The sequence below is a fragment of the Calonectris borealis genome, chromosome 18 (assembly GCF_964195595.1).
Source record: "Calonectris borealis chromosome 18, bCalBor7.hap1.2, whole genome shotgun sequence".
In the NCBI taxonomy this organism is placed as follows: Eukaryota; Metazoa; Chordata; class Aves; order Procellariiformes; family Procellariidae; genus Calonectris; species Calonectris borealis.
The window spans coordinates 11,592,667-11,607,048 of record NC_134329.1 but is presented as its reverse complement, the minus strand read 5'-3'; the positions used below and the strand labels follow the sequence as shown (position 1 = coordinate 11,607,048).

At 43.4% G+C, this 14,382-nt stretch overlaps 1 protein-coding gene across 4 annotated transcripts in view; it reads left to right on the top strand.

Annotated features, from left to right (window-relative positions):
- HIC2 (HIC ZBTB transcriptional repressor 2) overlaps nt 1-10,853 on the top strand; it is an 80,394-nt gene extending 69,541 nt beyond the window's left edge. For all 4 annotated transcript variants that reach the window (XM_075167963.1, XM_075167962.1, XM_075167961.1 and 1 more), the window contains one exon: nt 2,818-10,853. In XM_075167963.1, coding sequence (XP_075024064.1) covers nt 2,854-4,566 — 1,713 coding nt within the window. In that variant the 5' untranslated portion in view covers nt 2,818-2,853 and the 3' untranslated portion in view covers nt 4,567-10,853. The remainder of the gene's footprint in view (nt 1-2,817) is intronic.
- Nucleotides 10,854-14,382: the final 3,529 nt, after the last annotated feature.

Genomic DNA, 14,382 nt, shown 5'->3' with positions numbered 1-14,382 from the left:
GGGCTTTCCCTGCAGGCTCATTACCTGGTTTCAATATCATTTAAGGCAGAAAGAAAAAAACAGAAGTAAAAATCAAAAAATATTTCCCATTAGTAGCTGCAGCAAGCCTTGACTCTTTGCAAAGGCTTAGACAAACATGTGTACAGAGATTTTTAGACCTCTGCTTCAAGTGCCACATGAATGGGAAATAAGCTCGCTTTTACTTTAGTAACATACTATTTTTTTTATTAGTCTGTTTAGGCAAAATATATTGGCTGTGCTGTTTCCTTTCCTTTCCTTTCCCATATTTGTCCTTTATGGAACACTTAAAAATCATATCCAGGGATTTTGTGTGTTACGCGCATGGAGAAGCACCATTATGTTTGTAGTGAAAATAGTGTAGTAGTAGGCTGTTTCTTGCTATTCTTGAGCAGGATGCATTTATATATATAGATGGTGTGTTATGTTGCAAGCCATGTTTTTGTCCTTCCCCATCAATATATCTCGGTGACCCAGAAGTAAGTGCTTTTACTGGCCTGGCTAGATAAAAGTGGGTATTGGTGCCTCTGTGCTGTTGCTTCTTCCTCTTAATCAGCAATTCTGGAAGCAAGCCACTAGAACTAGACACATTGCCTGCGTGCTGCAACTCTGATGTAACTAATTACAGCAAAACTTGTTTTTAAAGTGCTCAACACTGTTCAATGGTGGTAATCCCTGTCTCTATCACATTGTTGTGATGCTGCAGGGTGACTTTCTATGACAGAAACACTATAGATGGAGAAGAAATAACTGGCTAGCACCATGGCAAGCCTGTATTGCCTCCTTTTGGCTGCTACCCTTTCTAAAGCCAGGCACTTCTGGGAACAACATTAACGTGCGCAAAGGCACAGTGGTGAATCCACTGCCGTCTTGGGTTCCCATCCATTGCTGAAACAATATAGAACAGAAAAGCAGAGCAGCCTTTTTAGCTGTGAGTCAAGGTGATGGGCCACTGAGATCTGTGTGGATGCTGAATTAGGTGCTGGTACACTGAGCAGGGGCCAGAAAATTCTACCAAATGTGTAACCAAGTACCAGGCTGACCAGCTACCAAGTGAAGAAATGTGTCCTGTGGAAGAATGGAGGTACCTGCTTGGCAGATCTGTTGACAAAAGTATAAGTACCAGGCTACTCAGGCAGCAAAATTGGAGGAAAAATTGCATTAGTTTACTTTTTGGTAGCTTTTTTCATAAAGCAAAATCTTCTTGTTGTGCAGAAATGCATGCTGTAAATTTACCACCTTTCTGCCAAATTAAATCTTTCTATTTATCACCAGTTAGTGAGAATCAGGTTTGAGGGAGGTTATTTTTAATATTGATAGTATCACTCCTTATTTCTTTTTCTTGTGTACACATACTTGACACAGAGGGAAGATAATGCAGTCTAATGCTTCATCATTTGAAATCTGATGGGACAGAATGTGGTAATGGGACTCACAAGCGATAAAAACATTAACTGACGATGATTTTAAGAGAAAATTTAAGCTCTTCATTTCTGTGGACTTATGGCCTGCTCCTTCTTCAGTAAGAGAAATCTGTTTCAATAATAAGATGAACTGGGAAGGAAGGAAGTGGAAGGCTAAAGGTGGCTGTTGTATGTTTGGTATTTAACTCTTACGTTTGAACCTCAGAAACTATTTTAAATCAACTTTAACAGATAAATGCCCATTACAAGTAGTAGTTGGCACTTTCAAACAAAAAAAATCAAGAAAAAAAGTTTAAAAACTGATCATGGATTCTTGAATGCAGCCCCAGATTTAAATTCTAGTTTTTATGTATTGTAGTATCTACCAAATGTGAAATTGCAATTAGTTCTGATACGCCTCAAACTAGATATTACATACAGTCCATACTACTGGGAAAGCCAATAGAAATATCTAAACTAAAATACATAGTGAATACTCTTTGTGAAATACATGAACTACACAGAGGTAACCACAATTTTCCTCTCTTCCCAGTACTTCAGGGTAGAGAGACTGTGACTTGAGATAGGTTACCTGACTATCAGTTTAAACAAAATTCCTTCAAAACTAAAGGCAGGGCAGAATTAACTTAAGAAAACAGTTTCAGATTATTGAAGACATTTGGTGGCATTTAGCTAGCTCAGCATCCTGAATTTCAGCCAGTTCAGGGTTGATTCTAGCCCTTCATGTCAATGGATTGGGATATGGACATTGCCAGGCGGGTGGTTTTTAAAGCAGCCTTTCATACTCTTAAGGAGATTTCCCATTCACACCTCAGTGCGATTAATTCCATCTTCAATGGATTTAGTTGCTACATGTCATTTTCTCAACCCCAGAGCAGCTGGGTGTTTGTAAGATTTCAACATGTAAGAGCCAAGAAACAAACGACATGTTAAAGCAGGGAAGCTACAGCTTATGCTAATTATTTTACATGCTCAGATATGCAAATGGCAGTGAAGTAGATGCTTCTTTTTTCTTTCTTTTTTTCTTGCTCCTCATCCTCCCTTCAGATTTGTGTCAGGAAAGGGAACCAGCTTTTCCCTGTACCCAACTATTTTTTTCCTGCTGGTATTTTTGAATAGTAATTCCAGCAATGACGATTGCTTTTGTAAAAAGATACTTACAAATCTGATTTTTGAAAGACTTGAGTCAAACCTTAGCATGAGAAATACTTCTCTCTGTATTCCAAGCAGGATCACAGCTTGCAGGGCTGAACCCAGGGCTCCTTAGTCAGTGTCAAGCCTAACATAGACTGCACCGAGTTAAGCCAGTCTATTAAATGTAGACTTGTTCGAGTGGAAACAGCAGGTTCACACCTCTCATCCTCCTGTTTTGCAGGTGGTAAGGTGAAGGTGAAAGGAAGAGAAGGTGGAGATGGAACTGCCAAATCATGCCAAACAACTGCTACTGCAGCTGAACCAGCAACGAGCCAAAGGTTTCCTCTGTGATGTGATCATTGTGGTAGAAAATGCCCTGTTTCGTGCCCATAAGAACATCCTGGCAGCCAGCAGCATGTATTTCAAATCCCTTGTCCTGCATGACAACCTGATTAACTTAGACACGGACATGGTGAACCCCACTGTGTTCCGGCAGATCTTGGACTTTATTTATACTGGTAAGCTCTTAACGACTGACCAGCCCGGTGAACAGAACTTTAATGCTCTCCTCACCGCAGCAAGCTACCTCCAACTGCACGACCTGGCAGCTCTCTGCAGAAAGAAGCTGAAGCGGAACGGCAAGTCCTTTGCTGGCAAGGCCAGTGGCCTTGGTGTTGGGAGATCTGCCAGGAGTCAGAGACTTTCCACTGCTTCGGTCATCCAAGCTCGCTATTCAGGGTCAAATGAGGGGTTGAAGGGCTCGCACTCAAAGGAGCTGTCAAAGGGAAAGCTCTCTGATGACGAGGTCTTCATCAGCAGCTCCAACCAAGAGAACTGTCACTCCTTAAGCAGGGGAGCCAGTAAGAACGGCGGTGGGGGCAGTAGCGCGAATGGGAGCACTGGTGACCAGGAGCTAGGCCTCGACCTGTCCAAAAAAAGCCCGTCGCTCCCTGTCGCAGCCTCCCACGATGACACGCAGCACAGCGAAAGCCAGCATGGCTCTCCCCAATCTGCCTCAGCCCCCGCAGCCAACAGTGCCTCATCGTTCGACGAGTCTGGAGTCGGAGCCCCTCACAGCATGGCGGACAGCAGCGACCCCATGGAGATGGATCTGAGCGAAGAGTGCCACCACTCATTGACAGAGAGCAGCCAGCGCAAGGGCCTCCGGCACTCGTCCCGCAAGAAGGAGTGGATCAAGAAAGACAACGCCTTTGACCGAAAGGAGGGGGGCAAAGACAGGGACGAGGGCGAAGGGCTGCCCAACGGTATCCTGCTGGGGCCCTTGTCCAAGTCCGTGGAGCGGAGTCTGGCCGGGGCCTACGGCGCAGACCTACCCTACCCGTGTAAGGAGGAGGTGGAAAATGGTAAGGAGAACAGTGACGACAGCGGCCAGAGCGAGAGCGAGAGCGGCGGGCATACCAGTGCCAACTACGTCTACCGGCAGGAGGGGTTTGAGCCCGTGGCCTACGGTGACAACCTGTACGTCTGTATCCCCTGTGGCAAAGGCTTCCCCAGCTCCGAGCAGCTCAATGCCCATGTGGAGACGCACACTGAGGAAGACCTTTACATCAAGGAGGAAGGCACGTACGGCGGCAAGGATGAAGCCGAGGATTTGTCCAACCCCAACCAGTCCTACGCTGCAGAGTCCCGGCCCTTCAAGTGTTCAGTGTGTGAGAAAAGCTACAAGGATCCAGCCACACTGCGGCAGCATGAGAAGACTCACTGGCTGACGCGGCCCTTCCCTTGCAACATCTGCGGCAAGATGTTCACGCAGCGGGGCACCATGACACGGCACATGCGCAGCCACTTAGGGCTCAAGCCCTTTGCTTGCGAGGAATGCGGGATGCGCTTTACCCGGCAGTACCGACTGACAGAGCATATGCGTGTCCACTCAGGAGAAAAACCTTACGAATGTCAACTGTGTGGTGGGAAATTCACCCAGCAGCGCAATCTGATCAGCCACCTGCGAATGCATACCTCTCCCACATAAGCCAAAGACTCCAGAATGAGCTTCGAGCCCATCCGCAGTGATTTACCTTTCTGTAGACTTGCTGCTTAAAAAAAAAAAAAGAAAAAAAGAAAAAAAACAAACAAAAAAGGGGGCAACTCCCCATACTCTGTTCAGTCATGGGAGGCCTAAACAAATGTAGCTTTAACATTTAAAAAAAAAAGTTCCTTTTTTCCCTTTTTTTAAAAAAAGAAAGGTCCACAGCCAAGCTGATGCATTTAGTCCAACTCTCCCTCCAAACCTTGGTGATCTGGCAAGAAACGCCACTTCTTTTTGCGCACATTGACTTCATTGCCATATTGACTATCCGGAGCAGGTAGGGGACCATGGGGAAATTTCGACCTCTGCTGGCTCCCCCTTCCCTGCCTTTCCTTCATGTTACTGTCACCCTACTCACCTCCTCTCTTAAAACCAAACTCAGTAGGGGCATTTCTTGTCATTAAAAAGAAAATGAAGTACACCTTTTCAGTGACCTAAGTAGCTGTGAAATAACATAGCATTGCATTCACAAGCGCGGAAGCTGTGTCTGTGGACCATCTCACAGGGTTGGCAGCCCCTTCGGATACCGTGGGAAAGCCACAGCCGTGGTGGAACCCACCACCCTCCCCCTGGGCTGGCGATGGTGGGGAGAGCAGTCTACCTAGGTGTGCACCGGCCAGAGTGCTTCACTTAAAGAAATGGCGATGCCTCCTCACCATCCCTCCCTCTTTTGGTTTCGATCTTTCTCCTTGGCACATGTAACCACATGCCACCTTTTCCCACAAAACACACAAACCTCTTCTGCCTTACCCATGACTGAACAGGGACTGGATGCCCTGGGAATTTCTTTCAGTGAGCAGGGGGTCATCTTTACTTTTCTAGTAGTTTCGTATGAATATTCTTTGCTTAGAGGTACTTGTTTTATTAAAGGAAAAACCATTGTAACGTTTATGTGAATGTTTGAACTGGAAGGTCTGAGGTTAATTCTAGGGTGGGTGGGCGGGGAGGGGGTTTGATGTAGGCTGGACTTGCTACAAGTTCCTTAGGTACTTTTTTATTATTTTTTATTTTATTTTTTGTGTGTGTGTATGTTTTTAGCTTTCCTCCCTCACTAAAGAGCGAGTCTGTGTGGACAGACTTGTTACCTTTGCTACCTCTTGAATTCATGAGAACAATAAGATGGTTAGTGAAAGATTAGGCATTTTTTTCTCTTATTGTAAGTAATTAAATGTATAAAAGTAGAAGCTAAATTAAAGTTAAGGGATTTTTACCACCCCGTCCTTCCATCAAAAGTCAGCTAGAGAAATGTTAAAGCAAAGCTCGGCCAAAGACAAAGCAAAAAATACGTTGAGCCAGAGGCTGTGCTGGCTGCTTGGACTGGCTCATTCGCAGTCTCTTGGCTGTTTGTAGTCACTTTTAGATAAAAGAAGAAAACTTCTCTGAGCTTTTTGGGCCCTTTCCAGCTTTGTTTATTGAATCTGGATACTATGGGGAGGGGAAAATGTCCCCCTCATCTTCCACTCCCCCGGCACATCTGGGTCAGTCTGTAAACACCTGGCAGGACAGAGGGTGAGGGCATAGCAGCCTATAATTTACTAGAATCCAGAGTGCAATAAGGTGGGGGAGAGGAGGAAAAAGCAAACCAAAGTGTTTCATATCCTCCCTTTTAGACAATTTAACACACGCACACAAAAAAAAAAAGAAGAAAAATGAAAAGAAAAAGAAACAAAATGTTCTTGCAACATCTGCATAAGACATCACAGCCAACAGCTGCTATTGGTTTAGGAGAGAAGACAGAGAACTTAGCCCACCGATTCTTGGCCCTCTTGACTTTGTTGGCGTGACCTTGTGGAAAGCTATGGCTTATTTCAAGCCTCCCGTGACTGTGGTGGTAAAAATTCACAGCCAGTAGAATCATCCCTTCTGAATTGAGTAAGGTTTACACTTGTATTTTTTCATTTGGTTTTTTTTTTTCCCCCCACTCAAACCAGTATAGTTTCTATGCGTAAGGTTTACCAAACCTCACGTTTTGTCTTTTTTAAAAAAACAAAACCAGTTTTTTTAAGTTTCGACCAAAAAAGAAAAAAGAAAAAAAAAACAAAAAAGTGAGCATGTTTGACTAAAACAAAGAAATATAAGCTTCATTTTCTATTGGGTTTTTTTTGTTTGTTTTTCATTTTTTTTTTTTTTTTTTTTTGTTAAGGTAGACTAGTCCATAAGAAGTTTTTGGGTCAATTGAATGAACTGAGGAAACTGGAATCCAGGCTCCAAGCAATAGACAACCCAAAGGCGCTGAGCCTTGGCCTGGTGTCACGATACAGGGAACACGCCCGCCCCTCTCGCCCGCCGCGCTCCAGTGTGCTTCTCCCAGTGCCATTGTCCACTTGCTCCCGGACGCCTGCGAGCTGTGGAGCGTGAGAGGGGAGCATGGACTTTTGTTTTTTTCTAATTGTGCTGAGATGTGCTGTTTTCTTTTGGGGGGTTAGGTGGGGTTTTAGTGTCTTTAGCACTTCCACATTTTGAGTATATATTGAATTCTTTTCTCCTTGATTCCTTGCCAAACCCCCCTGAGAATGTCCCCAAAATAGTCTTTGGGGAGGACAGGGAAGGCCTTGCCATCTACTTTTTTCTCAGAGCAAGTCTCAGCAGGGCCCAGGGACAGCCGTGCAAGATATTAGTTCCTAGGCACTTTCACCCTGCCTTTACCTTCCCTCCCACCATCCTAAACCTGAGCTGAATCCCACGCTGGCTTAGGCTGCAGCCAGAGCAGGCTCCCCTTGCTGCCGGCTGGCTAAGGACCCAGCGAGTCCAGATTTTTAGCTCCCTCAGCGAGAAGGGCGCAGCCGGGGATGAGCCCTGTCCCCCGCTGCGGGTTTTGGATGCGGGTTCCCCCCATTCACTCATGGCCCTTCAGTTTGCTGAGACGGGTCCGCCACCGCTGTGGCACACGGCCAGCGATGGGGACAGCAGGTGGGTGTCTGCGCAGAAGCCACCCTGGGGACAGCAGCTCAAGCTGTGACCGACTGAGCCAAGCCACGGAGCAGCCCACGGCGCGAGGACGCAGCGAGCTCCTCAGCGGGCAAATAACCTGCTCCCTCTCACTTAATTCCATTTTTACAAGCATGTGTGTGGGTGATGTAGCCTCTCCCCCCACCCCCAGCCCCCTCTTCATTTGCTTCTTAAGCCTCAAGAATCATGTTGAAGTTTCAGGACCCAATGCTATTTTTAAAAACTTTTTTTCGGAGCGTCTTTTTTTTAATTTATCCCCTCCCCAGCACTTAAACAATACGACATAAAGTCTGTGTACAGCAAGAGTATTGTACAAAAGGAAATTTTGTTCTTTTTTCAAGTAGCTGTGTAAAGTTGTGTTCCATAGATTGAGTATAAACAACATTTTCCAAATTGTGACAGTAATAATGAATAACTAATAATACTCAAAACTTCAGGGACTGTTTCAGGCCTGCTTGGGGCCTAAACACTCAACTGCATTTGTACGACATAGTATTGTATCAAACATTTTTCTGTATTTTAATGAGAAAGCAAAACACTAGTTTCATATTTAAGATTTTAAGAGTTTTAGGGTGGGGGGGAGGGAGTTGCATTTTTGTTTTGGTTTTTTTTTAATTTTAATTTTTTTTGAAATACACAAAGAGCCTCAAGAGGAATAAAACAATTTAAAAACAAACAAAAAAACAAAAAGAAAAAAAAAAAGAGGCCAGGCAGCTTAAGTGTATGCTTTAGTCACTTAGTTCCAGAATGTTTTCGGAATAACAGGAAAAAAAAAAAGATAAAATAGCAAAAGTTGTATAAAAGAATAAAGAAGCTCATACCCAAATTCACAAAACTATTTTTTAAACCAAAGCACATTTGAATGAGTATGGAACCTCACTTGGCTCAGAAAAGTACTAATATATTTATCTCATTGTTTACATAAACTTTTACAGTTTCAGACCTCAACAGATCTAGGGGCCAGTCAAAATTAATCTTTGCTTTTTCCATTGGTTTGTCTCTGAAGGCTACGCAGCATTCCCCAGCTTGGGAGGGGAGATCCGCGTCCCAGCCTGCATTCCAGCACTGCTCGGGGAGGGCAGGGAGAGGGAGGGCAATTAGAAATATGGCACGTAGATATTATTTTTTTTGTCTTCAACCCATGAGAGATGTTGCTGGGAGTGAGACCCAGGCACTATTGCGGAGGCGTTCCAGCCTACCTCTTCCTCAGGGGAGTCTGAGGGTACCAAGGGGGTAGAGAGAGATGTGAGAAGCTCTAGAAATAGAGACGGATGTTGTCAGAAGATGGTGGGAGCTGCTGTACCCAGCACATCTCCTTAACGTTAGCCATGGGGAGCTGGGCTGAGCTGTTTTCCAATCCTCTACTGCAAAGCCTCCAAAAACTAATTCCTGGAAAAAAAAACCCAAAAGCCCAGCTCTGTGCATTTGGGGGAGTTAGCAGAAGCCACAAAGATCACAGAAGACACCAAAGAGCTATTGACACGCAGCTTCTGTGAGGCTTTGTGGCTGCTGACGTGGAAGAGTACGCACAACTCTGAACCGCCCCTCTGCGCTGGGCAGGGGCTGTGGCAGAGGCGGCTGATCTCCCAGCGGTGACTTGGGTAGCTTTAATGGTCTGGCGTGAGGGCGAGAGCACGGGCGCCTAGCTGCCTCCTCCTGTTCAGAGCTGTGCCGGGGCCTGAGCTGTACTGTTCGGACCGTCTGAGCCACCTTTTAATTAAACAGCTGGATTGATTCACTCCAGACCTTACAGTCATGCGCAAAGAGCCCAACCAAAACTCCTAAGGCTTTCTAGGTGGAAAGCTAAGCTTGATTTGCATGTTAGAACAGTCTAAAGATGACCAATGAAGATGGTTTGCTAAAATACCGCTGAAGCCAAAAAAAAAAAAAAAAGAAAAAGGTTTAAAAAAAAAGCTCCCCATCATTAGTCTTGACCCTTTGTAGCTTTTACCTTCTACACCAAAGCCACCTCAAACATTTGAGGGGGGGGGCTGATGGAAAATGAAATATTAATTTTGCCTGGTCTTAATATCTAACAAAGATGGTGCAAACACTATTTGACAGTGTTGTTTTTGTATCAATATGTATGTGCAGTAATGAATGTATTTATTTCTCAGATTCTGTATGCACAGTTTTGCAATGTAATTCAGAAAGTTGCAAACACAAAGATGTGTCCGCAGGGTCTTCTCTACAGGATTTCAAAAAAATGAAAAAAATATATTAAAAAAAAAGAATCTCAGAGACTCTCAGCATAGCCATAAACCATAACCTGTGAAGACAATACAAAGACTGGACTTTTGTAGCTTTGCATAGAAGAGGAATTTATGTTTTGCTGTATTTAAATGTTTCCATTTACAGTGTCACTCTTTTAAGATTCCTGTTTTGGTTTTTGTTTTTTTTTTTCCTCTCTCTCGTGTGTGTGGAAAGCATTGTTTTCAAGCAGTGCAGGTTCAAAGTCTGGGTTAGCAGTATTTTACCGTGTCGCTTCAGTTCTGAAAAGCAGGAGTATGGGTCTTGACCAGGGAAACATCCAGTGCACTCAGTGAAACAAAACGAATTCTGAGGTGACTGCTGGCAAAATCCGGAGAAGGTAAAAGTCATCAGAGGAACGGTTGTGTGCTTCCGATTGCAGCTTGTGACTGAGACAAGTCTATTGTCCTGCCTGAAGGACAGGACGTAGCCCCTTTGCTAAAGTTCCCCTCATCCCCCCTTACTGTTCACTGTGGTAGCAGTAAGGATCTCAAGAGTGGGGAGTTGATGCCTAAGATATCCAGAGGAAGCTTTGTGCCAAACCCAACAGCCTCTGTGCCATCTTGTGATGGGCCTTGCAAACTATACTGGAACACCAGATTCCCAATAGCATAAGGTGGTTAGAGTCCCTGGGAAAAGCTGTACTTTACAAAGCCTCTTGTTCCAGTATTGGTGGAGTTAGTTAGGGACCTGCTACAGCCTTAAAAATTAGCATGAAGGAAGGATGTTTGTTGCCAAATTCAGAAACCTTTCCAACCAGCTGTGGTGGAGTTAAGGGAGAAGCAAATCAAAAACAAAGAGACAAAACCTCCCTACATTTTAAATGGGTTTGAGAGGCTCCAGATAGTAAACATCTAGCTCGTCCCAGACAGCAGAAATGCTCATCATTAAGACAGCATGTTTGAATAAACATTTGTTTAAGTAAGAGCTTAAAATCTAAATGACCTCTGAGCTGTAACTCTGGAATAATTAAATTAGACTTCTAGCATTTTTTCTTCGTTTTTGTTTAAAATTAATGATTTGCTCAACATCAACAAAGTCTCTCCATTTATTGTAAACCCCTTTCTTTTCATGAGCTTACTCTTGCACTCCAGAACTGGCCATATTCTTGAAAAAGAAAATTTGAGGGTTGCTTTCAATAGCTGAAAGTAGCTTGTTGCAATATTTTAAGTCCCATGATACTTTATTGTCCTGATTTTAGTGCAGGAGACAAGCAGGCAAATGGTAGCTGATTCTCAGCGCCTTTCCACTCATATCTTGCATTTTTTCAGAGCAGGGTAAGAAAATTCACCTTTGATGATTTCCCATTAGACTCACTAAATTTGCTGCTTTCCTTGTAAAAGAAGGAAAAGATTTGGGATCCCTTGTGAGACTGTTCCAGCTCTGCTGTAGGCCTCGTAGCTGGACCTCCTGGTCAGGCAGGCTTCTTTGTTTCAGCCCTAGTTCATCTCTGTGCCACAACAGAATTGCTATTTATTCTGTTTTCCTTGTTTTAACTAACTGGACTCAAAAATACTGAAACATAAGTTTAGAGCTAGAAATGCATTTTTTGTTCAGTTGTCTCCTATCACCATCCTCTTCTTCCCCTTCTTCCCCAATTTTCCTAAGCATTTTGAAGCCCGGTGTTGAACACATAGGGATCAATGGATCGGTGTTTTTTGACCAGAGGAGTCCCTGTGGGATGCAGTAGGGAAGGTCTAAACCAGAATACTTCATGCTACATTTGTTGGCAGTTAGGGGACACACTTCATAGTGCTTGCTTTCCCTGAGGAGTGGGACGTTTTTTAAACTCTCTCATTCACAAGTTGCCAATCGAAGCACCCAGTACAACCGCTGCTCTGACTTCCACAGGAGTTTTGACTGGCTGGGGATAACTTTTCTACGAGGAGAGGATCTTGTTCTGGCTGGCTGGATATTTTTCCCCATTTTATTTTAATACTTTAAATACAACTGAACAAGGAATGTTGCATCTCTCTCTTTTTTTTTTTTTTAATTTTAAGCCTTAACTATCAGTCAGTCTAGGAGCCCTGGATGTTTCCTGGGGAGGGGGAGAGGAGGGAGGGCAAGGGAAAGGCCGACATTCCTGCTGCAATGTTCTGTTCATTTCCTTCAAGAGCTTGAATTCAGGTCAGAGCCACACATAGTTGTGGCTTCAACTCAAGTGTCATATAAAAAGATACAGAAATTATAATATGATCTCAGCATTCAGAAATTTGCAGTCTTAATGTACAGTGATGAGAAACTGTTATTTTATGATCTTTTCATTAAAAGCTTGATTGAAAAATTACATCTTTTGCTCTAGAGTTCACCTTGTTCCTACAGCTGACTCTCTCCATGTTTAGTCCTCCCTTATTTATTCTTGCCCAGGGATCTGAACCAGCTACTTCACAAAGACACCCCCCCCCCCCATATAGCCTAAAGAGCTGCACACAACTTCTCATTTTATGCACCTATGCACTTTGCTCATAAGCCAAAATCTGACGCTCGTTAGAATATAAAAAAGGATGAATTGCATGAGCCAGGCTGGCGTACAGGCAATGGATAATGGGGGAACTGTAATTTCACCTTTTTTGTTGTGACCCTGAGCAAGTTGAGACTGTTTTTGAAAAGTTACCCCTGTTTTGTCCTTACCACGGTTTGAAAGCAGTGTTTTTCAGAGACAGTAGATGGTGGATGGACCTGCCAATCCATAAATCCCTTCAGTCTTTTTGGGCTGTAAGTCTTAACTCCCTGGGCACATCTCTGAGGAGCACAGAAACAGCTGACGCAGAAAAGTTTCCTAAAATAAATTATGGTTCTCCATCCACCTGTGGTGCAGGTAAAAAGGGAAAATGCTTCCAGGGAAGATGGCTGTAAGTAATGACAAAAGCACCCACTGCAGATTTCAACCTCTCAAATGTTAAGATCTAGACATTTTTCCTTGGGCAGGTTAAGTGTGAGCCTAGCAAAATTAATTAACATTTCCTTGGCCTGGGTTCTTGACAGTGTTTTCTGGTTCCCAGGCCAGCTTTTTGGATCTAAGGACCCTTCAGTAAAATACCTATTTAATGGAGACAAATTAAGCATCTTTACCATAATGCAAGAGCCAAGCCTGGTATTTTGCAACATTTCGCTTTGTCACACTACTCATCACCACAGTTTTGCTGTTTCTCCCAGAGCCTGTTAGATTGCCTTAATATGCAGCAGAGTAACCCTGGCCTTGAATTAATATATTTCTTTTTTTTTCTTCTTCCTTTTTTTTTTTTTAAAACACAATGCTGACTATATTTTAAAGTGACTGACTGAAAGAGCTTCAAGTTTAGTCAGTTTTCTGACAGGTTGCAAAGTCAGCAGCACTGGTAAGAAAATCATTTTTATTTGTCCTTGGAGATGTGTTTTACCCAGCAAGGTTAAAGAGAAGGACAAAAATGAACAGAAAAACAGATGAAGAGCTACAGAAAACCAGCGGCTGTTTTTCAACAGCTCAGATGTGGTAATGAGCCTGTACTCTTCTCCCAGCTACCAGTGACTTTTCTTTTCCTTTCTTTTCCTTTTTTTCTAATTTGCTCCCTGGCACCCATTTCTCTGCGGCATAAGTGGTTTCCAGCATAGTTAATAGATTGCATGTTCTATTTTACTTTCTTTGCCGTGGTCAGCTCCTTTTCATCTCGTAAGATCCTGTGACAACTATACGAAACTCTTCATATAATAACTCACAACTGAAATGCAGCTGCCTCTGCGGTGGAACACTGAAATATGTACAACTGAAGTGCAGAGCGCAGGATGTAAAGGATACCAGATATGTCTGGAATGCCTGGGAATTTGTACTTTCTTCCCTCTGCTTTCATTGCCCCCATTTATTGGTAGGACTTCTTTTCTCCTAAACACACGCTTGCTTTCTCTCCACTACCCTTCTCCCTCTTGAAGAGCAAACAGACATTGGGTCAAACCTTTGAATGATAGGTTTGGTTTTTCCTTTTCTGCAGGAAATATAATTTCATCAAAATTGGAACTTTTCTATGGGAACAAAATTTAGAATTTTTTTTAAAATTAAATTTTGTTTCATCCACTGTTGAGGTCCCATTTGGACCTTGCTGAGTAGATAGAGATGCAGAATGTTTGTTTTTTTCATGAGAACTCTGATGACTGATATCCTATTAAGAAGTCAAAAGGGAAGGACAGAATAATTTCAGGTCAGTAAAAGCCAAAAGACTAGCACCTCACTTTGCAAATTATTTCTAAAATATGCCTTCATCCTGTTTTATACTGAAAATAACCTTCGAAGAATGCTGAAGCTCTTACCAACTATTAATTTCGTGTATCTATCTGGGTTCTGTTTGTCTGGATGCACTACAGAGTTGCCCAGGTTTAAACAAATCGATGTTGTGTGCACTTGTGCAAAGCCTGCTGTGTACCAAGTTTAGTGTGACCTGGCTTAAATCAGTAATAGCTAAAGCTAGTGCATTTGCCTTAGCAAAACTCATTGTTCTTCGTCTTGTTCTTTTCTTGTGCAGTGGGAGGCACCTCCTGCAGCCCCCCATAAGCTGCACCTTGAGAATCCAACTGAAGGGGTTCCCATAA